The 24,621-nt window shown below is 42.0% G+C and overlaps 2 protein-coding genes across 2 annotated transcripts; one reads left to right on the top strand and one right to left on the bottom strand.

The window, feature by feature from the left end:
• Positions 1-1,365: 1,365 nt before the first annotated feature.
• Positions 1,366-15,122, bottom strand: vash1 (vasohibin 1). Its single transcript, XM_067454755.1, has 7 exons — positions 13,953-15,122; positions 11,985-12,073; positions 9,666-9,722; positions 9,081-9,155; positions 5,648-6,029; positions 3,611-3,720; positions 1,366-2,679 (listed from the first exon to the last, which is right to left on the bottom strand). The coding sequence occupies exons 1-7, from the start codon at positions 14,292-14,294 to the stop codon at positions 2,616-2,618; spliced, it is 1,119 nt and encodes a 372-aa protein (XP_067310856.1). The 5' UTR covers positions 14,295-15,122; the 3' UTR covers positions 1,366-2,615.
• A 4,337-nt stretch (positions 15,123-19,459) lies between these two features.
• Positions 19,460-21,481, top strand: LOC137090475 (mediator of RNA polymerase II transcription subunit 15-like). Its single transcript, XM_067454437.1, has one exon. It carries the CDS (start codon positions 19,460-19,462, stop codon positions 21,479-21,481), a length of 2,022 nt encoding a protein of 673 aa, XP_067310538.1.
• The last annotated feature ends 3,140 nt before the right edge of the window (positions 21,482-24,621 follow it).

Here is a 24,621-nt window from a genome sequence, read left to right as displayed (position 1 = left end):
GCCTCGTCATTCTTTAGCTCCGCCCACTCGATAAGCCTCGTCATTCTTTAGCTCCGCCCACACGATACGCCTCGTCATTCTTTAGCTCCGCCCACACGATACGCCTCGTCATTCTTTAGCTCCGCCCACACGATACGCCTCGTCATTCTTTAGCTCCGCCCACTCGATACGCCTCGTCATTCTTAAGCTCCGCCCACACGATACGCCTCGTCATTCTTTAGCTCCGCCCACACGATACGCCTCGTCATTCTTTAGCTCCGCCCACACGATACGCCTCGTCATTCTTTAGCTCCGCCCACACGATACGCCTCGTCGTTCTTTAGCTCCGCCCACACGATACGCCTCGTCGTTCTTTAGCTCCGCCCACTCGATACGCCTCGTCATTCTTTAGCTCCGCCCACTCGATACGCCTCGTCATTCTTTAGCTCCGCCCACTCGATACGCCTCGTCATTCTTTAGCTCCGCCCACTCGATACGCCTCGTCATTCTTTAGCTCCGCCCACTCGATACGCCTCATCATTCTTTAGCTCCGCCCACACGATACGCCTCGTCATTCTTTAGCTCCGCCCACACGATACGCCTCGTCATTCTTTAGCTCCGCCCACACGATACGCCTCGTCATTCTTTAGCTCCGCCCACACGATACGCCTCGTCGTTCTTTAGCTCCGCCCACTCGATACGCCTCGTCATTCTTTAGCTCCGCCCACTCGATACGCCTCGTCATTCTTTAGCTCCGCCCACTCGATACGCCTCGTCATTCTTTAGCTCCGCCCACTCGATACGCCTCGTCATTCTTTAGCTCCGCCCACTCGATACGCCTCGTCATTCTTTAGCTCCGCCCACTCGATACGCCTCATCATTCTTTAGCTCCGCCCACACGATACGCCTCGTCATTCTTTAGCTCCGCCCACTCGATACGCCTCCAGGCGCTCGGTTTTTTCCGGAAAGACTCGGTACAGCCCGTATTTCTTTTATAAATATAATAAAACTAAAGACTTTTCGGAGATATGAAGGATGCAGTACTACTCTATAGGTACTCAAGATTGACATAAGATTGACTGACACTGAGTGTTTCACCCCCCCCTTTAAAGGGTTTCCTGTAAAATGACATCAACATTTTGAACTTAGACCACTGTATGTGTGTATGGGAAGCTTTTAATTTTGGGTTGGCCAAATCCAGGCGGAAATCCTTAAAAAGGTTCCAGATCTAAAAGGGATACTTCACCGCTTTTTCATATTAAACTGTGTTATTCCCTTAACTAAAACGAGTTGACACACACCTCTCTCGTCTCAGTGTGTGCTCTTAATCTCTCTGACCCGCGGTGACGATCTGATAGCATTTAGCTTAGCCCACTAAGCCCAGTTCATTCACTATGGTACCAAACAGAGATCAAGTTAGCAGTGACCAAACTCCTCCACGTGTCCTCTATTTAAATACAGTTACACCAATAGTTGAACGATCAAGTACGGGGACATGAAATAAAACGTGGCGCTTTTCTAAGCGGGTTTAAAAGGAGAACTATAATGTGTGGCGGATTAGCACTTCTGAGAGTACTTCGACTCGGTGCAGTAAAAAGTCGCGGCTGAAAAATCCTCCCTCTCTCTCTCATTTCCGTCAATAGGGGGAGATGTAAGGGAGGATTTTTGAAAAGTGGAGGTGTTTGGTCTCTTCTAACTTGATCTCTGTTTGGTACCATAGTGAATGAACTGGGCTTAGTGGGCTAAGCTAATGCTATCAGATCGTCACCGCACGTCAGAGATTAAGAGCACACACTGAGACGAGAGAGGTGTGTATCAACTCGTCTTAGTTAAGGGAATAACAGAAACCGGTGGTCTGATGACATCAGCTGAAAGAGGAAGATGATGAGGAATTGGAGGAAGTTATGAGGGATTCTGAAGACAAACCTTTATTTCTCTAGCATATTGTGTGCTGATGAAACATTCTTCATAAGAGCAGCAATATGAATTTAGTAAGTGATCATTTCATGTTGACTTCATATGTTTCTTGTAACTGAGCAAGTCTTTCAAGAGTTAAAAAATATAAAACCTAAAAACCCAACGGGGCGAGTGCTGCATTCACTGAAGAACAGCTGAACCCTGTCTGCTGATTTACATGCTCATATCATCACACCATCTCCTTCCTCAGAGTTTGTCTTGTTTTCAGAACAAAGCTAAAGGTTCTTCAGTCGAGAGACATTTACTGGAGAAGAAAAATCATGTCTTGTTTTCTGTTAAATTTAGTGCGTTTTTGCTTAAAAGAACAAATATCTATGCAGTCAGAAGAAAAAAAATTTTTATGATCTCACTCACAGATAATTAGTATTTTTTTAAAGCACAAATTCTTCAAACTCGCTTCATTTTGACACACTTTTCAGAAAGCGAGACGTATTATCTTCAGTCATTTTGCTTCTCCAGTAGATGTCTAGAAAGAGAATCATTTTTCTGATCAAAGGCACTACAGACTAGCCTGTACATTAGATAACTAGTAGAGTTAAAGGTTACATGTTGAAGAGTATTTACAGATTAAATGTGAAATGAATATAAATATGATGCAGTGTTTCTAATGGTTTGAGGTGTGAGTGAGCGAGCACACGATCCTCTTGATGTCGAATCTCTCACACCCTGATCTGGTATCCGTTCAGATCGGCGGCTGGCCCCGCTCTCTTCTCCACTGACAGCCTGAGGAAACATCGCCACCTAGTGGTTAGAACAGCTATGCTGCGTCCCAGTTCGCCTCTACAGGTCCTTCTCAAAAAATTAGCATATTTTCATTAGTGATAAAGTTCTATATTTTCCATAATGTAATGATAAAAATTAAACTTTCATATATTTTAGATGCATTGCACTCCAACTGAAATATTTCAGGTCTTTTATTGTTTTAATAATTTTGAGAAGGACCTGTATGAAAAAGTTCATACTTTTGAGTGTGTAGCAGAAGAGTATGCAAGCTTCGGGACTACTTCGTCATCTTTAACGGGCTCTGTTGCTTAGTTACGAACATCCCATCACTGTTTAACTGCCCTGTCAATCATCACACAGTTCAATCCTCCACATTCAGATTAATCTCCTGCCGTATCGGAGAGAAATGTGTGTGTCTTTAATGCAGAGACTCTCCTCGTGTGTTTGCAGTTTAAATATATTATAAAATATAATATAATCCCAAACATGTCATTACAAAAGTTCTCAATGCTGCTGCAGATATAATATAATGTGGATAGCACTGAATAAATATCTTTTTGTCAGGTTAAATGCTGATAATTGATCACTCAAACCTTTAGCTAAACATCTCTACTTAACCGTCGGACTCGCACATCTGTCATGTTTGTAGTTTTTTAATGCTTTTTATCCGTGTTTGTAGTTCTAATCGAACCCTCGTCCAACTCGCAATGGGTTGTGGGTAATATCAGCCGTTAGAGTGAGCGTCGATCCGCACTTCAGATTCTGACTGGAAATATTAAACCATCCGGGTATCTTTGAAATACTCTGTTCAGCATACTACGATCTGGGACATACTAATTCTATTTTTGAATACTATTTAGTATGGATAGTGTGTGAATCGAGACGCAGCTCTAGTGTTTCTGATGGCGAGTGGAGAATGGTCTTTAGGTACCGTCTGTCGCCCTGGCTGTTCTTGCGCATCGGGCTGCCTGGGTTCCTCAGAGGAGATCCCACATCCTTCCTCCGGTCTCTAGAGGGCGACGGTGGAGCAACTTTACCGATCTGAAACACAATGGAACAGTTGATTGAAACGAACAAAAGTATAATATTTGATACATCAGACGGTTATGCTTTATATAGTCTGATATAGTGAGAATATGGAGGGAAAAACAGCTCAGTTATCGCAGCATCATCCTCAATAAGCCCGTCTCTTGCGTGATACCTCTACCATTTCCCATCTAATCTGACCTCTGAGCTGTGCGGTGTCCAGAATAATAATCCTCCGCTGTGTGTTAATAGGCCAGAGGAGAACTGAGTCTGGTTTCTCTAAGGTTTATTTTTCTCCATCATGCCCTGATGGAGTTTCGGTTCCTTTGGTCGCCTTTGGCTTGGCTTGCTCAGTTGGGGACACTAACATTATGACCAGAGTTATTCAACTAAATATACAAATAAAATTAATTACTAAATTAACTGTATCAACGATATTACTGATCTGCCACCATTGTCTCTCTATGATAAATTAAAATAAGCTGATAACATCACTGTTTACTCCAGAACGACTGTACAGCCAAATCTAATTCTGCTGCAGTATTGTCCTGTTTAACACTGAAGCTGCTCTGACACAATCGCCGCTGGAGAAGAGCGATAGAAATAAAGATGACTTGACTTCAATGCCGCTGTGGGATTCCACCTGCTCCAGGCTTCTCCCAATCTAGTCTCTTCTGCCAGGACTTCCTCCTTCACCGGCCCTTTGCCCGTCCCCTGAACCACTGCCTCATCCATTTTACGGCTCAAGACCACGTCTCGTCACATTTATGTTCTGTAAGTTTTACTTTCATGGACATTTTCATTGTTCATCTTTAGTCACATGTTTCCTTTGTTCAAGTTTCCAGCCACTCATCAATCTCCATTAACACTAATCTATCCTCACAGCTATTCAGTTCAACTGCAAAAAATGCTCATCTCAATCGTCTTGTTTCGTCCAAACATCTAAAACTTCTTAAAACAAGAAGTATTTACTTAAAAGTATTTTAAGTATTAAGCAAAAGTAATTGTCTTGTTTTGGGAAAATAACTCAAAATGAAGAGAGTTTTTGCTTAAAATAAGATAAATAATCTGCCAATGGGGTGAGAAAAATAATCTTGTTTTCTGTTTGAATTAAGATTATTTTTCTCACCCCATTGGCAGATTATTTATCTTATTTTAAGCAAAAACTCTCTTCATTTTGAGTTATTTTTCCCCAAAACAAGACAATAATTTGTACTTGTCTAGTAAATGTTTTGTAATGTAAGAATATTTAGATATTTAGACTAAAAAACAAGACAAAAATACTGAGTAAGAAGAGCATTTTTTGCAGTGTCACCACCATGTGTTCCTCACTTTCAGTCATTTTTACGCTTAGGTTCTTTGATTAATAAAGAACTTTTATATTGGATTAATAATAAAAAAAACATTTCCTTTTAAATTACATAATCTATCCTTCTTCTTACATAAACATAATCCTTCTTCTTACCCTGGACTAAGCATTACAATCACTATAGTAAGCCTATAATAATACTTCATATTTCAGAGCTGTCAGGATGGATTTCACAGGTACTGCTTATTTCTGTTATGAACTGTTTTTTTACCGTTACAATTTTCTTAACACATGCTTTTGAGAAAGAAGTGAAATCGGCCATCACTATATAAGTCGTTATTTAGTGTTTTCCCGCACTAACTCTATTCTGGCCTCTTCATCAATGATTGTAGAGCCGCTGTAGTGAGATGGGCTTTGTAACGACGTCTTTAGTGCCTTTATGGGTCTTGAGAGAGGAAATGACATTGGTGTCAATGAAGGCCTTTCTGAGCCATCGGATTTCAACACTAATATCTTCATCTGTGTGTGAAGATGAGCGGAGGTCTGACGGCTGGCCAACCACAGGAGGAATTAATCACACTATTTACATTACTGACTGAACTAACGCTTTAAGTGTAAGCATCTCATCCGTACCTTCAGCCTCATATCCCGGGTGTGTCTCTCCAACTCTTTCCTCAGCTCTTCTTTGGACAGCCTGTCCACGTCCAGAACCGAATGCTTCCACTCGATCTGCTCCACGCTGTGGGGGTCATGTGACACGTAATGCCCAATCTTGACTTTGCACAGCGTGTGCCAGTAGCCCCGGTAGGCCGCCTGGAACTCCTGCAGGAGGTCGCTGAGCGTCCGGTACTCCAGTGGTTTGTACATCAGGTCCTCGCGCCGGCTGATGCCCAGAGCACCGAAGCGGCCTCCGCTGTGGACGCCCAGCACAATGTGACGGAAATGACTCCCTGAGAAATGAGTTTTAAAGCTGAGAGGAAACCGCTCAACGCTCGGCATGCTGTTGGTGAGGTAACTGACAGGCCAGCTGAGTTAAGTCTTATACTCAACAGATTATCAACAAGAACAGGGGAAGAGCTGAAATTAAACTTCAGCCTGATTCACCTGTGCGTATGCTACTGCGCAAAAGCTTTGAATACTTAAGATTTTCGGTAACACTTTAACACTTTTAGGGAACACATATTCACTATTAACTCCGCCTTCTGCCTCAATAAACTCCTAATTCACTGCTTATTAATAGTTAGTAAGGTAGTTTTTGTAGCGTTTAAGTTTAGGTATTGGGTCGGATTAAGGGATGTAGAATAAGCTCATGCAGAATAAGGCATTAATATGAGCTTTAGAAGTGCTCATAAACAGACTAAATCATAGGAATAATCTAGTTGATAGTTAATAACTGAACCCTAAAATAAAGTGTTGCCAGATTTCCTTATGTGGTTAAAGGGGTCATAAACTGGCTTTTTTATATTGGGGGCAAAGCACAGATGGTGAAAATCATTGCCATTCCTACTTTTATTATTATTCTTCCACTCTGGGAGCCTATGGCAGCCCATAAAACCGCTTGCGGGAAAGTTATGAAATTTGGCACACTGATGGAGGACAGTCCACACATCTACCATAGCGAATGTAGAGTCTCTAACTCATTCCCTCTATCGTCACCACCTGTCCAAAGTTGCACTCGTGTTTATTCTACACTGCAAAAAATGCATTTCATATTTAGTATTTTTGTCTTGTTTCTAGACTAAAATATCTAAATATTCTTACCTTAAGAAACATTTACTAGACAAGCAAAAGTAATTGTCTTGTTTTGGGGAAAATAACTCAAAATGAAGAGAGTTTTTGCTTAAAATAAGATAAATAATCTGCCAATGGGGTGAGAAAAATAATCTTAATTCAAACAGAAAACCAGATTATTTTTCTCACCCCATTGGCAGATTATTTTGCAAAATTTTGAGTTATTTTTCCCAAAACAGGACAATAATTTTTGCTTGTCTAGTAAATTCTTGTTGTTTTGAGACATTTTAGATGTTTGGACTGCTATTAATATCTGGACTGCTAGGTCCAGATATTAAACATGCCAAATATCTCACAGGCATCGGCGACTCGTCTGCGATTCTCTCTGATCGCGTCTTTGATCATTCACACTGCGTGTTTGTCACTCGTGTGCACGAGCGCCGATTTGCAGATGATCTCGGGCATTTGTCGGCGATTTCACAAAACCTGTCGGCGACTCAAAATCGGGGCAAAAATCAGGCAGTGTGAACTAGGCTTTATTCTCATCACACCACATTAATTTCATAACTGTGCCATCTATTGGTCGAAAGTGATAAACCATTAAATCATTATTATTGACTGTATTTATTATTTTACAGCTAAATCCCCTTATTAATAGGTCTTCAAAGGCTCATTATTGCAGTTGGTCTGACACACCCAGTCATGCTGGAATGTCTTATCTTCTTCTTTTCGCTTGGCCCCGACAATTGCTGCTTAAAGCTATATATTTATTTATTTTTACTGTTGTGAGGTCAACTTATGACATTTGTGTTTTTTACATTCAAAAACATCATAATGAATTAGTAATGGGTTATTTTCTACCCTGGTTTTGAGCCTAGCTCCTAAAACGCTTCAGTTTTTTTATGGGCATGCCGCATTGAAGGCCTATCTTTATGACACGGCTCTGTGAAATACTTGATTCTGATTGGTCAATCACTCATTCCAGCGGTATGTTATTTCCAGATAACACACACCGCTCATCCGGGTACTGCGAGATATCTCGACCAGTTCTACTTCTGTGCTTAACGCTGGCGCCATCTTGTGGCTTAAACAGCCGTGGGTTACAATGGAAGACTTCAAGGCGGGTTTCCTTTATAACCTTTTTAATATAGATATCAGAAGGCTCTATTAACCCATCGGAGTCGTGTGGAGCGCGTTATTTGACGGACAGCTGCATTTAATGGACTTCAGAAACAGCTCCAACTACTGCTGGGATTAACGTTAGCCTGGACTTTTTAAATATAACTCTGATTGTATTTGTCTGACAGAAGAATGTCATAAACACCTATAATGACCTGAGGGTGAGTAAATCAGAGGCTTGGCTTCATCTTTGGCTGAACTAACCCTTTCAGCATTCATTCTCAACATTTAGCAGCGATAGATAAAGGCTTAAAGCAGGTTGGAGCTGTTTTTCTTCGCGGAAGCTTTGCGTTAGAGCTAATAAAATATTTAATCTCGAGACAATATTTAGTGTGTAATTTATTTGAGACTAGTAGGCGTGTAATAAGCGGGATAATGTCCACCCAGCCGGTTGTTATCTCAGAATAAACCCCTTCAGAGTGACGCTCCGCTTCGCCTCGGGGTCCTGATCACTCTGGAGGGGTTTATTCTGAGATAACAACCGGCTGGGTGGACATTATCCCATTATCACAAATGACATGCACGAGGTGGGCAAGGCTACAGAATTAAGCGTTCGTCTTCTTCTGTTAAGGCGATGTTTCGCTGCTCTCTGACATCTGTCTCTGGAACATCAACAGATTTATTGTTTGCTGAGCTATATTTTAAACTGATATTTATTCCATCATTACTCCATCCTTTTGTTGCCTGCATCCCTCTTTCTGTTGAACATTACTGGAAGACCAAACTGAATTCTGAGTTTATTTTAATCATCCAGCATAAAATATTCATAGACCCATCTCAAATCCTCAATTTATGCCAGCAATTTAGAGTCTAAATCAGATTTAGGTCTTAGCTCAAAGTCTGACGGTGATTGCATCGCTCTTCTAGTACTATTAGATTTTAGCGCCCCTTTGACACCAAAGAGCTTGTCACTGCCTTGGGCAGATTATAGAAGATTTGTGGACAAGCATTAAGATGGTTTAGATCCTATTTGTCTGTTTGCTTCCACTTTGTTTGTGTGAAAGAGGAAGTGTCCAGTCTAGCACAGACAGAGTAAGGACTGGAATGCCACAAGGCTCTGGATTAGGCCCTCTGGCGTTTTCATTGGACATCCGTCTGTGTTAATAATACTCATGTATTTAACCCAAATTTCAGTCAATTCCACAGTGAAGGATACATTCCGAGGATAACGGCTTCCAAACATTTGATTGGTAGAGATTCTCTTGTCATTTCCTTGGCAATGTCCATTAATCTGAGGAACAAATTGTAGATAATGCAATAAGAGTCTGAAAACATCTGATGATTGCATTATTCTGCTCCATTAGTATTAAATCATGAATATTGTGCAGGTACAAAAATATAGTCTAAATGGCTTATTTCACTATGACAATAGACGCAGTCTGTAAATAAGATTTTAGTTTTGATCTGTTGTCATTATTAAAGCCAAAGCCAAGTCTTCTACTCAGAGCTACAAGGGTTTGGACAAAACATAATTACCTCAGTATTTTTGACTAATTTTGCTCTGATATGGTTTGGAAATATGTTGTGTGTATATTTATGTGTAATTAATTAAGAAAATAAAAATTTTCTACACACATCATTTTAATTACAATGTTGCATCCTTTTTGCTACCGAAATTCAAACTCAGGCATTAAACTGATTAGCAGTTGTTCTCTGAATGGCGCCTGATGTCGCAGGCCCGAGTCACAGCTCTTGCGGCGTCTAATTCGAGGATGAACTTAGATGTGTGGACTGGACTTACGCTGTGAGTGGCCTGCTCTTCTTGATCTCAAAGAACTGTGTCCCAGTGTGATTGTATCTGACGGACAATGTTAAGCACAGAACTATATAAAGTCAGCCACATCACCAGAGCTTACAGAGTATAACCCATATTAAGAGTCATATCATCAAAGAGAATCTACTTCTAAACTCACAGCAATTTCTACGACTATCACATTCAATCAGAGACTGTAGCGCTGAGCAGACTCAGAAATGAGGAAGAACTGGATCCAAATATAGTGCGTTATTTATCAGCAGAAGTCACAAACTATCTTAAAATATCAGAGAAACGTGGAACAGGAGCAGAACTAAAACACGGAGGAACAAAACTGAGCACATCAACGAAAAAACTGGGATATACTGTATATATATATATATATATATATATACAGTGCCCTCCACAATTATTGGCACCCCTGTTTAAGATGTGGTCGTGGACTTCTAAAAATTCTCCCTTTTTTTAAAAACAACATAAAACCCAAATGCAAAAAAGTGAAAATTCAACTTTTCATTTAAGCACATTACTTTGGTGGTAAAAAAATCAGACATTTAGAAAGAAAAAAAAAACCTTGAAATCATGTGTCCCACAATTATTGGCACCCCTAACAATTCCTCTGAAAATTTAATTTATATTTTTCTAAATATATTTTTCTGTAGTTGCTAAAGTTGGTTAGGGTATCTAGGAGATTTTAATGAGTAATTGATGAGTTCCTGCTTCCCTGGGGTATAAATATGACGTGACACAGAGGCCTGATTCTCTTACACATTGTCAACATGGCAAAGACAAGAAAACACACCCTTCAAGAAAGGCAGATGTGTGTCGACCTTCATAAGTCAGGCAACGGCTACAAGAAAATAGCCACTCGCCTTAACGTCCCCGTATCTATAGTCAGAGGAATCTATAGTAAGAAGTTTAAACAACTAAACAGTGACAAACGGCTGGAAGAGGCTTATCCACAATGCATAGTGAGGAAGATGGTAAGAGAAGTATAAAAATGTCCTAAGCTCACTGTCACAGAATTGCATCAGAGAGGCATCTCGGGGTCACAAAGTCTCCAAAACAGCCATCAGACGCTCTCTACAGGCCAGCAAGCGGTTCGGGAGGCATGCAAGGAAAAAGCCTTTTCTCACGAACACTCACAAGCGTACACGTCTGGAGTTTGATTAGCGGGACTGGGACTTCAGCTGGGATCGTGTGCTTTGGTCAGATGAGACTAAGATTGAGCTTTTTGGCAACAGACACTCTAAGTGGGTCTGGCGTTAAACAAAAGATTAGTATGCCGAAAAGCACTTCATGCCCACCGTGAAGTATGGTGGAGGATCTGTGATGCTGTGGGCATGATTCTCTTCCAAAGGCCCTGGGAACCGTGTTAGAAATGGGCAAGCGTAAGGATTTGAGCGAGTTTGGCCGGATTGTGACGGCTAGACGACTGGGTCAGAGCATCTCCAAAACTGCAGCTCTTGTGGGCTGTTCCCGGTCTGCAGTGGTCAGTATCTATCAAAAGTGCTCCAAGGAAGGACCAGTGGAGAACCGGCCACAGGGTCATGGGCGGCCAAGGCTCATTGATGACCGTGGGGAGCGAAGGCTGGCCCGTGGGGTCCGATCAAACAGACCAGCTACTGGAGCTCAAACTGCTCCAGAAGTTAATGCTGGTTCTGATAGAAAGCTGTCAGAATACACAGAGCAGCTCAGTTTGAGGCGTATGGACCAGTCAGGGTGACCTCTGACCCCTGACCCCGCCGAAAGCACCAACAGTGGCACGTGAGCATCAGAACTGGACCACGGAGCAATGGAAGAAGGTGGCCTGGTCTGAGGAATCACGTGGATGTGTGTGTGTGTGTGTGTGTGTGTGTGGTTTACCTGGGGAACACATGTGGCTGTGGCTCTTCCAGCAGGATAATGCTCCTGACACAAAGCACAAATGCTTCAGGAATGGTTTGAGGAGCACAACAACCAGTTTGAGGCGTCGACTCGGCCTCCAGATTCCCCAGATCTCAATCCAATCGAGCATCTGTGGGATGAGCCGAACAAACAAGCCCGATCCATGGAGGCCCAACCTCGCAACTCACAGGACTTAAAGGATCTGCTGCTAACATCTTGGTGCCAGATACCACAGCACACCTTCAGGGGTCAGTGGAGTCCATGGTTTGACAGCTCAGCAGAATGGGGAGCATCACAATATTAGGAAGGTGCTCATTATGTTATGCCAGATCGGTGTACATATTTTGTTTTAAGCACTAGCTCACTTCATTTTGACAAAAATGCTGATACGGTTTTTGACTTCCTGATGTGAAAGGATACTGCAAGTCCCTGATGTATCTCTGAATGGCTTCCAGGCGATGAGGAACGCTGCTGCTGGCCTGGAATGTAGGCACACTTGGTACTGGAATCTAGAGACACAGAAGAGTAACAGCAATCAAATCAATTCTCCATCACTGGGACTAATAATAACAGGCCAGGCTCATCATTAATGTCAATGGATAATAAACAGTCTCAGTATGTATTTTTGTGCTGTATATATCAGTCGAGCAGTAACAGTGTCACCGTGCAGCTCAACTCACTGGATACTGATTAGACGCATCTGATTCGCTCAGTCTACAAGGGATGAATTAAAGGAATACAGTCAGCAAGACAAGTGGAGATCAGTCTATAAACCGCTGATACATCACTGATACACTACAGAGGTCACATAAAGCAGGCATTTTATCCACTTCTGCTGTCCTGGGGTCACTGGGGTTTGGTTAAACGCCTGAAATAAGATCTGTGATCAACACAACAACCTCATGACATAAAACACATTATTAATACTGTCTAAATGAGACTAGAGGATGTCAAGGAAAAACAAACAGGTAAACTCATCTACTCATGCTATATATCAACTATTCTATCTCAAATATTATATTCTATTAAATAAATGCTTACAAAGATTGAACGAGTTGTTGAAGCTTAATGGTGGTGAGTTTATCCTTAACTTTTTTTCTGAGAATTTTGAGGTTATATTTCATAATTCAGGTTTTCCACCACAACGAAAATAGAAATAATAGAGAGCAACAGCCGGTGCTGGAAGTAAAACCTCCATTAATTCTCTCCATAAGTAAATTGATTTTCAATCATAACTTATAAACCTTTAAAGGCAGACCTGCTGTGAGTAATGAGGTAGTATTTGCTTCTCTTGAAGCTGTCAGCCTGCATTATTTCAGCTTAGTTTTGAAACAATCGGAATTCATGGTTAAAAACTACATTACCCATGATGCTTTGCAGAAAATTCCACCAATCAGAGTGTCTTAAAATACGAACATGTTTGTATAAAATATATATTAGGGTGTCAAAAGATTAATCCTAATAAATGCATCCAAAATAAAAGTTTGTGTTTACATACTGTGCGTTAATATATGTGTGTGTGTACGTCGTATAATTATTATGTGTATTTGAATACATACACGCATACATTTAAGAAATATTTGCATGTATGTACTGTATTATATATTTATATATAATACAGTACATACATGCAAATATTTCTTAAACATTATACATATTTTATATTATATATTATACATAAATATCTATTTTTAGATATAAATATAACAATTGTTTCTGAAATATATACATGTAAATACACAGAATAATAATACACAGTATTTTGGAATGCGATTAATGGCGATTAATCATTTGACAGTCCTAATGTATATTTTGCAATAAACTTAGAATGTTGTTTTTATATTTAATCCACATTTTTTAATGAGTAGTTTTATATTTCTCCATCGCTTTTATTTCAATTGTGCTGATCGCACTGCTTCATGGGATTTGTAGTTCTTTCCGTCACTAAAGCCGTTAATTCACAGTCCCGTACTTTGATCTGATTTTGAAATACTTTATTTTGCTTCAGATCAGTTTGTAATGTTGTGATTCTCCTCCTAACTGGTTATTTCAGTGGTTTAAAACGCATTAACCAAGACTTTTTTGAAATCCATATGGGAGAAATGAATGGGGGGGGGGGAAATACTTCCAGATATTTTGTCTCACAATTGCAAGTTTATATCTCACAATTTTTCCTCATAATTATTCTTGTTTTAAGAAGTTTAAGATGTTTGGACTAGAAAAAGGACAAAAATACTGAGTAAGAAGAGCATTGTTTGCAGTGCGCAATTACTTTTTTTTTAATTCCATGACTGAAACAAGTTTTCAAACCCTACACGCATGTTCTGCTGATCAGAAGAAGATGGTCTGGATGTTTTGACACTGATTTGGTGGCAGTGAAAGCTCTACCTTGGGCAGGTCGCTGGTTCCCCGGATCCTCCTGCCCAGTGCTTCTCCATCCGGGTGGATGCGGGCCACGTGCCGCCACATCTGCTCCCAGGTCTCCTCGTTTATGGGCAGACCTCCCCTATTAATGATGAAGGGGATCCCACCATCCCTCTGATCTTCTCCATCATCCTCCTGTTCTTCATCGCGCTCCTCAACTCCATCCAGACTGAAAGCCGTCCGCAGCATCTTAAGCCCAGTAGAAGGGCACGGCTGGCCCAGACAAGTCCTGATTTCTGCCTGGCTTTGGATGACTTTCCTCGGGGAGGAGCCTGGATGGATTGTCCCGCAGCAGGACACCGGCATGGGTGGACCAATGGCACACAGTAGCGACCTAACCTTCTTAAAAGTACAGTTTAGAGACCCAGCTAACAAAATATATCCTTATGAACGTTTCGTTAATGTTCCCATTACGTTACGAAAACATTATTTCTGAAAGCTTTTCTTGAATTTATGGTCGTTATGAGAACTTTCTACAGTACAATATTATGGGAATGTAGCTTTTTAATGTAAAAAAGGATTATATAAATAACGCTTAAAGTTTAGAGAACATATTAAAGACCAGATAACTTTAGGTTACTGGATGAGCGTTGACAGAACGTTGTCCGAACGTTTCTGAGAAGGTTCTCAGCTCTCGGTCCAGCTGGGGTGTCCGAACAAACACTGACCCCCAGCCAAAACTCTGTCAACATATATTAACCAGCATACTAATACAAATAAAAGACAAATCTGAAACCTTTTGCTGTTAATCAGTCCAGAAATACCATTATACTGACTATATGCTGATCACAGACTGATTTTGTACAGAATCCATCGTGTTATAAGATAAATAAACAGCATTTCGTCTTAAATTGGAGATTTAAATGCAATACGGAGAATACAGGTCACGTGGACGCGTTAAATACCGGTATATGTGCCGGAAATCAGCAGCATTATTACAGACAATGAGGCTGCAGACGCTCCTCTGACGTCACTACATCACGCGTTTAAATACAGCACGACCCGGTACAATCGCTTTCCGTGTTCAGCTTCTTTATTCTGTATCGATGTTCTGTCCGAGCCATCGCCCTGTCGGAACACAGATCCCGTTACACGGCGCTGATTGTGATCCTCGATTCACGAAAGGCTCGTTGTTTTGAATCGTTTGAACCTTAATGATTCGGGCGAACCGATTCGCGAGTCGTTTGTAGATCACTTTGTGTAGGTCATAACTGGGATTAAAACAATATTGCCGAATTTATAAATCCTAATTGGCTTGTTTTTATTGGTTATGAATTACTAAGGATGTGAGTAATAATAATGTTGTACGGTTACGCAACACTTGATGCTTCTTTATATGAAGCATCTAATATTTATATATTATTTATATAAATAATAAACACCTATAGTGTTAAACAACCCATTTACATCAAGAACAGTAAAATTAGACGCGGAAACTTCTGTGAATTATTTTGATTGGTGACTCGGTTGTGAACCAGTTCATTGAAACAAACCGTCCGAACGAACCGATTGACTGAAATGATTCAGATTGTCCAGCGCTGAAGACGTGATCGACTCTCCCAAATCCCTGTTTGATGCGCATGCGCACAATGGTAAGATATCTGGTATGGAGACAATTCCATGACACATGCAAAAGGAGAAAAAAAGTAGCATATGTCCTATTTTATCACGGTATACATATTTTCCGTGGCCATAAAGATTCATTTGCAAGGCTTCTTTTATTCTGTGTTGCAGTCGAGTGTGTGCTCAGTCAGGAGAAGTTTGCTTGGGATGAGTATTTCATTTCTTGTGTGTGTGTGTGTGTGTGTGTGTGTGTGTGTGTGTGTGTGTGTGTGTGTGTGTGTGTGTGTGTGTGTGTGTGTGTGTGTGTGTTTCGGGAAGTTGCAGTGATGGAAACTGTGAATTTATGTTTGCAGGGAGTCAAGCCTGTGTTTAGGCTATTAAAGGTACAATATGTAAATTATTGGATTAAAATATCGAAAACTCTCTAGAACAGTGTTAGCCTATATATTTATTAATAAATTAACAGTTTTTCTTTCTTTTCCCCCCTCAATGTTAAGTGATCCTTTAGCTTTTTACAGAGCTGTATGTGTGTGTACTGTGTATAAATATTATGTATTTATAAAAACACACATGCATGTGATATGCATGTTATGTTATGTTTTTATTTTAAAATTCTATTCTAAAACATAAATGATATATACATATTCACAAACTGATGTAACAATTGGCATTAGAGCTACATTAAAGGAAACAAGAAAACAAAGCAACATCAATAAAAACAACAGCAGGAAACATGTAATATATAAAGACTAGAGGGTTAAACAAATCGAATCATTTTCTGCCTTTATATCATTTTTATCTCATAATTTGGCATCTGTACAGATAGATAGCTCTTTTTAAATTATATATATTAAACTGGAGTGTAGTTTTTAAACCTTTATGTTTGTGAATAAAATATTTTAATAAGAAATAGACAATTCATAACAACGTCTGCATTCTAAAATATCAACAGTATATACTTACAAATACTTATAAAATTATGCATGCATGTGTATGTATTTATTTATACATTAAAATGAATCGCGATTAATTTTCCCCAGCACTAGAAGTAATGCCTTCCACTTGTACTCATTATATACAATATTTAAATATAAAAGAGGTGAAATAGTAGCGGCGGCAGAGAGGGATTTGGTCAGTGCTAGTGATTTCTGGACCAAATTCAACTGTGATTGTGAGGGAAAGAAGATTATAGTGCATAGACTATACTAAAATGGGTTTTTAACATATTTACAAGATTCATCTACAAGATTGTGATCTTAATTTAGACTAAATAAGTACTAATATGGTTATATTGGGGGGGGGTTCGACATGGTGAAATTTGGAGTTTGGACAAAATGCAGACGTTGTTATGAATTGTCTGTTTCTTAGTAAAATATTTTATTCACAAACGTAAAGGTTTCAAAACTTCACTCCAGTTTAATATATTTAATTAAAAAGAGTTAGCTGTAGGCTACAGATGCCAAATTAGGAGATCGTAAAAGCCAGATTCGATTTTTTGTTAATATGTTTATTGCTGTTGTTGTTTTTTTATTGTTGTTGCTTTTGTGTTTTTCTTTTTTCCTTTAATGTAGCTCTGTAATGCCAATTATCTCCGTCTGTGAATCTTACGTATGTTAGCCTGTAATGTTCATTTTTGAATTCAACAAAAAAGACAACAGTAAAACAAAAATAAAATATAAAAATAGATTAAAACACAATTAATTTAAAGGGGGGGGCACTCAGTGTGGGTCAATCTCATGTCAATCTTGAGTACCTATAGAGTAGTATTGCATCCTTCATATCTTCGTATCGTGTGGGCGGAGCTAAAGAATGACGAGGCATATCGTGTGGGCGGAGCTAAAGAATGACGAGGCATATCGTGTGGGCGGAGCTAAAGAATGACGAGGCGTATCGTGTGGGCGGAGCTAAAGAATGACGAGGCGTATCGAGTGGGCGGAGCTAAAGAATGACGAGGCATATCGTGTGGGCGGAGCTAAAGAATGACGAGGCGTATCGAGTGGGCGGAGCTAAAGAATGATGAGGTGTATCGAGTGGGCGGAGCTAAAGAATGACGAGGCGTATCGTGTGGGCGGAGCTAAAGAATGACGAGGCGTATCGTGTGGGCGGAGCTAAATAATGACGAGGCGTATCGAGTGGGCGGAGCTAAATAATGACGAGGCGTATCGTGTGGGCGGAGCTAAAGAATGACGAGGCGTATCGTGTGGGCGGAGCTAAAGAATGACGAGGCGTATCGTGTGGGCGGAGCTAAATAATGACGAGGCGTATCGAGTGGGCGGAGCTAAAGAATGACGAGGCGTATCGAGTGGACGGAGCTAAAGAATGACGAGGCGTATCGAGTGGGCGGAGCTAAAGAATGACGAGGCGTATCGAGTGGGCGGAGCTAAAGAATGACGAGGCGTATCGAGTGGACGGAGCTAAAGAATGACGAGGCGTATCGAGTGGACGGAGCTAAAGAATGACGAGCGCGCAAAGCGGTGACGTCCTCAAGCGTGGAGAAGCCCATCGCTATCTCAGCTAATACAGATAATGATCCAGAATCAGATCCGGAGGCTGAAATAAACTGAACAGGAGAAGCAGCAGCAGCAGGACGTCCGTCTCTGTGGTATGGACTGTATTTAGTGGCCTGTCAACATTTGTGTGTGTTTACTCGCAGTTTATGAGGACATGATTCGGTTTATGGACTATTGTATGCGACTAAACCTTAGCAGTAGCAAGCTAAACGGTTTTGCACGTCAGACTAGTGTAACGTTATACAGAGAACAGCAATGGAGTCCGTTAGCGCATTTGAATGACGAAGCACGCGATCGTGTCGTTTACTGATGTTTACTCACGCGACGATAGCCGACAGCACAGACATCTGAAGCAGTTTAACTCACCGGCTGCTTCCAAAGCAGGACCGAACCTTTATCGCTGGGACCGCTCCGTCAGAAACACACACGGCCCTATCGACGCACTTCCGCTCTATCGACGTCAAGCCGACCCATACTCGAAAAAAACTCTCTGAAACTTGTGAGAAACCGGAAGGAGTATTTTTGACACAGAAATACTCCATCAAACGTCCAACATTAGTGTTTGAAACTTTGTCTGTGTTTAGGATGGGAATCCAAGTCTTTAACAGAGGAGAGCTCAGTGTGCAGGAAACAGCATTTCACCGCCCATCAAGCTAAATCCATATAATGACTCCAAAAACTCTAAAAGTGATGGGTTCTAAATATGACACACCTGACGGGAACCTTTCACAGTTCTATAACAGAACTTTGTCTTAGGATGTTCAGGGGACCAGGGATTGTGATCCGACTGCAGATGCACACAGACTGTCTGCGCAGCCTCCTCACGACTGAGAGAGGGAGAGAGAGAGAGAGAAAGAGAGAGAGAGAGAGAGAGAGAGAGAGAGAGAGAGAGAGAGAGAGAGAGAGAGAGAGAGTGAGAGAGAGAGAGAGAGAGAGAGAGAGAGAAAGAGAGAGAGAGAGAGAGAGAGAGAGTGAGAGAGAGAAAGAGAGAGAGAGTGAGAGAAGCCATGATCATCATGAGCTCTTAGATTTTCTTCTTTGTTTGCTATTTTGAGATGAGAGATGGATCAAAAATCTACACAATCTATGAGAATAAGACATACAGCAGTGAACTTTGATTAAAAGAAGTCAGAAAATACAGTATTTTAGTCTTTAAACTCAAATAATCAACACTGAGGACCAGAGGATCAGACTTCTAGCAGCAGGCCTGCTGCAAAATTGGAGGGAAATTTAAAACAGGAGAAGATCCAGCTATCCACACAGGGAGAAGCAGTGAGTACAGCTACAACTGCACTGGAAACCCTTTTTTGGCTTAACTGCTTGTTTTTTCCTGATATATGGGCATAAAATTGACCTTTTTCATAATTTTACAAGCTAAAATGCTAAAATGCTAAAGCTATGACCAGCCCACACTCTGGCATTCCTCAATGTATCAATTTAAATGAGCCAGAGAGAATGAGCCAATCAGAGCAGCAGCTCCCATCCCCCCACTGTGATGTGCAGACGAGCGCCCCCCTCCCCATACAGTACCCCTCTGAGGTCACAACGGACTCCGCAAGGAAAAGCTTCAAGCAGAAACTCCTGACAAACAGTCCAGAGACTCTGTTCGCAGATCGGTTTAAAACGGGAGAAATCTGCAACCTCATCTTCTTCTCTGATCACCCCAGTGCCTGGCACAAAGCCATCATCAGCCATTACCCCTCTGTAAAGAAAGAAGGAATCTGTAATGGCTGGAAAGTCAAAATCAGAGAAGCACAAGACCCCGACAGCACAGTGATGACTGTAAACATCTACAAGAACGGCACAGTCATGGTACAGGGGAACCTGACATTATTCCAGGCCGACTTCAGAGCAATTGGAGACACCGTGAGACATGAGAAAGCCTTACTGTCTGAAAGGCTGTCCTCTGATCAGAACCCACAGACGAGCACCTCAGACCCCAGGCCCACCTCTGCAGATATAACTGAGAAGCCCTCATCCACCCTGCTCAAATCCATACCCCTGCTCCAGGAGCACTTCACAAAGCTGGAGATGGAGATGGTGCAGCTCAGAGAAACTGTGCTGAAACAGCAGCCACAGTCACACACATGCGCAGCTCATGCTGAACTCCAGCAGAACACAGAGCGCTTAACACAGAGACTGACAGCCCTCACACAGCAAACCAGAACGCTTCAGTCAGAGAAGGAGAGCTATCAGAGTGAGCTGAGCGCGCTGAGACTCCAGCTCCAAGACAGAGAACAGGCCACGCTAGAGATGAGGCAGCAGCTGAGAGACATACAGGAGGAGAGAGAGCAGCAGAGCAGTGAGCTCCAGGCCCTGAGAGAGCAGCTGAGAGAGCTCATCCTGGCCAGAGGAGAAGAGACCCACAGAGTCCAAACACTGCCCTCCAGCCCAGAGACCCACAGAGTCCAAACACTGCCCTCCAGCCCAGAGCCTCAGCACCGACCCGTCAGCGCAGAGAGACCCGACCCGGACAGCTCTCAGCCATCACAGCCCCCCCTGTCTGACTCTTCAGCACAACAGCACCAGCCCTCGTCCCACAGCAGCCCAGCTCCATCCAGCACAGAGGAACCGCAAATAGCCCTGCTCATTGACTCAAATGGAAAATTCATTGACATTAAGAAACTTTTCCCCCGACACAAAGCGGTTAAATTTTGGTGTCCCACCACTGACAAAGCCCTGGAGCTCCTGACAGAATCACAGCTAGGCCGGCCCAGCCACATCATAATCCACACGGGCACAAACGACCTGCGGAGCCAACAAGACAGAGTGTCCGACTCCCTCAGAGCGGTCGTGGAGAAAGCCAGAAAAACCTTCCCCAACTCAAAAATCATCCTGTCTACTCTGCTCCAGAGGAAAGACTTCCACCCCAACACAATTCTTAAAATAAACTCCAGCATCTCCAGACACTGTGCCCTCCTGCCTAACGTCCACTTGGCCCACCATCCAGACCTGGACACCGACTGCCTATATGACCACGTCCACCTTTACAAGAGTCTAGTACATATACTTGCAAAGAGACTCAAAGATGTCGCCCTAAATAGGACCAACCAGACAAACATTAGCAGGTGGAGCAGAACCAGCCCTAGCCCAGCCAAGCCAATGAGACACACCCCAGGAAACTACATCCCAGCCCCATCCAGAGCCCCAGCCAACACCCCATCCAGAGCCCCTCCCAGAACACCGCACAGAGCTCCAGCACCTGGACTGGATCCATACAGGCAGAGACTGCCCTACAGCAGCCCCACAGCTCCAGCAGCCGAAGCCCGTCCACAGCAGAGCCCTGCCCAGCCCAGCAGACCGAGCTACGCCCAAGCGGTCAGTGGAGGAGTGACCCGAGCGAACACTGAACTCCACGACATCCAACATATGCTGGGTATCATCTGCTCCCACCTACTTACACACAGTGGACAGTGGTAACAAACAAACAAACAAACAAAAAAAACATATTTTCACACACTACTATGACCACTGTTAGCACTAGTAGTGTATAGCCCATCTATCGATGTTTTGCATTCATTTAACATTGACCTCAACTACTCATTGTTTTCCTTAGATTTTTTGTAGTTGAAAAAAATAAAATAATAATATCCATCTCTTATTTCTCAAATAGGCAAACTTACCATACATAGATTACTTCAACGTAAACATTTATGATGAAATCCCTTAGGTTTTCATCATGGAACATCCAGGGTCTAAACTCCTCAGTCTTTGGCCTTAAAAGCAGAAACCCTGATTTCATGCGTGAGCTAGAAGACGTAGATGTCATCATCCTACAGGAGACCTGGTGTAGAGCAGATGTGTTTACTGGCTGTCCCTCAGGATACAGAGAGATATTACTACCATCAGTTAAACACCCATCAGTCACACAGGGAAGAGACTCGGGGGGGACGATAATCTGGACCAAAGCCGACCTGGCCATAGAACTAGTTAAAAAAGATCAGTACCACCTGTGGCTGAAAATTAACAAAGGAATAATTTCAACATCCCAACCTGTCTTCCTTTGTGCCATATATATACCTCCCCTCGAGTCTCCTTATTTCCAAGAGGAAACTTTTCAGAACTTAGAAGGGGAAATCAGCCATTTCCAGGCCCAGGGAAATGTGCTGCTGATGGGTGATTTAAACGCCAGAACAGGAGAGGAATTTGATTTTTTAGATCCACAAGGCAATAGATTTATTACTGGCTATAATGACCTGTACCCCTCTTACCCTGCCAGACAGAGCCGCGATCAGGCCGTGAATGCTCACGGACGGCAGCTTCTGCAGCTCTGCCGAGGACTGGCTCTGTACATCGCCAACGGGAGACTGCGCGGGGACTCGCTCGGCCAATACACCTACAGCTCAGCTCTTGGTAACAGCACTGTGGACTATTCCATCACAGACCTCGAGCTTTCCTCCCTGAGGGCATTCACAGTCAAACCCCTGAAACCTTTCTCAGACCACAGCCAAATCACACTCTATGTAAAACAATCTGAAACATCACCCAAACCAATTAGGACACCATATCAAATGAGCAAAATTATGTCATTTAAATGGACAGAAAACAGCGCCACTAATTACACTAACGCAGTCGAATCCACAGAAATACAATCCCTCTTAAATTCATTTCAAACACAGGTATTCCCTAAAAATCAATTCGGCATCAATCAGGAAGTTCAACATCTTAACAATCTATTCTACAAAACAGCACAAAAGAGTAATTTGACCTTTTTTAAACGAAAGAAAAAACATCTAGACACAGACAAATGGTTTGATTTGGACTGTAAGGCTCTGAGAAAAAACCTCCGAAATTTATCAAACCAAAAACACCGCCAACCAGACAATCCGGAGCTCCGCCTTCATTACTGTGAGGCGCTAAAACAATATAAAGCCACACTGCGGCGGAAAAAAGCACAGTTTTTGCAAAACCAGTTTGAAGAAATAGAAAAATCTACAAATTCACACAAATTTTGGGAAAAATTAAAATTATTGTACAAACCAAATCAAGAAATTCTGGCAATACAAGATGGGGAGACATGGAAAACCCACTTCCAAGAATTATATAGCCCAATTAAAATCCAAAATTCTAACCAAAATAATATAAATAATAAACTAGACAATTTGGAAAGATCAATTAAAGCAAACCAAAACCCCTTAGATTTCCCCATAACAATGGAAGAATTGGAAGACAAATTACGGGCCCTTGAGCCCAAGAAAGCCTGTGGTGTTGACAGCATCCTGAACGAGATGCTGAAACACACAGACCAAAGCTTCAAACTGGCCATGCTAAAGCTGTTCAATGATGTTCTGTGTGTCGGCTTCTTCCCTGAGATCTGGAACCAGGGCCTCATCAGCCCCATCCACAAGAGCGGAGACAAATTAGACCCTAACAACTACCGAGGCATCTGTGTGAACAGTAACCTGGGGAAGGTCCTCTGCAGTGTCTTAAACACCAGACTTCTAGACTTCCTTATGAAGCACAATGCCTTGAGTAAATGTCAAATCGGCTTTCTTCCAAAATGTCGCACATCTGACCATATTTTTACACTACAAACACTAATTGATAAATACGTACACCAAAACAAAGGACAAATTTTTGCTTGTTTCGTTGATTTCAAGAAAGCATTCGATTCGATCTGGCACACAGGATTATACCTAAAACTTATTGACAGTGGAATAGGGGGAAAATTCTATGATTTGATCAGATCAATGTACACGGCCAGCCAATGCGCTGTTAAAATCGGAAACAAAAGGACAGAATTCTTCCCCCAGGGGCGTGGCGTGAGACAGGGCTGCAGCTTAAGCCCCACCCTCTTCAACATCTACATCAACCAATTGGCCAACATATTAGAAGATGCCCCCATTCAAGGTCTCACGCTACACGACACAGACATTAAGTGTCTTCTCTATGCAGATGACCTGGTTCTCCTGTCGCCCACTAAAGAGGGGCTTCAGGACAGCCTGGATCTGCTGGAGGATTACTGTCAGTCCTGGGCCCTGACCGTTAACCTCCAGAAAACTAGAGTCATGATGTTCCAAAAGCGCTCCAGATCTCAGGGACCAACACACACGTTCACACTGTCACACAGAACCATTGAGACCACCAAAGCATACACTTACCTCGGCCTCAAAATAACTCCAACGGGTAACTTTACTCTGGCTGTGAATGAACTCAAGGAGAAAGCTCAACGGGCTTTCTATGCCATAAAAAGAACCATTAAATTCGACATCCCAATCCAAATTTGGCTCAAACTCTTCAAATCTATAATTGAACCAATTGTTTTATATGGCAGTGAAGTGTGGGGTCCTTCTATAAAATTTGATTTCTTAAATTGGGAAAAACATCCGACTGAAATTCTACATTTAGATTTCTGTAAAAGAATCCTCAAAGTCCAAAGAAAGACGCCAAACAACGGATGCAGGGCAGAATTAGGCCAATACCCTCTCCTTCTAAACATCCAAAAAAGAGCCATCAAATTCTGGAAACACCTGAAAACAAGCGACCCCAACACATACCATTACAAAGCCCTGAAACACCAAGAGCTGAGCGTGACGAGGAGTCCCCTGTGTCAGCTGGTG

Source organism: Pseudorasbora parva, chromosome 10 (assembly GCF_024679245.1).
Source record: "Pseudorasbora parva isolate DD20220531a chromosome 10, ASM2467924v1, whole genome shotgun sequence".
Classification (NCBI taxonomy): domain Eukaryota; kingdom Metazoa; phylum Chordata; class Actinopteri; order Cypriniformes; family Gobionidae; genus Pseudorasbora; species Pseudorasbora parva.
This window is presented reverse-complemented; position numbering and strand designations above follow the sequence as displayed.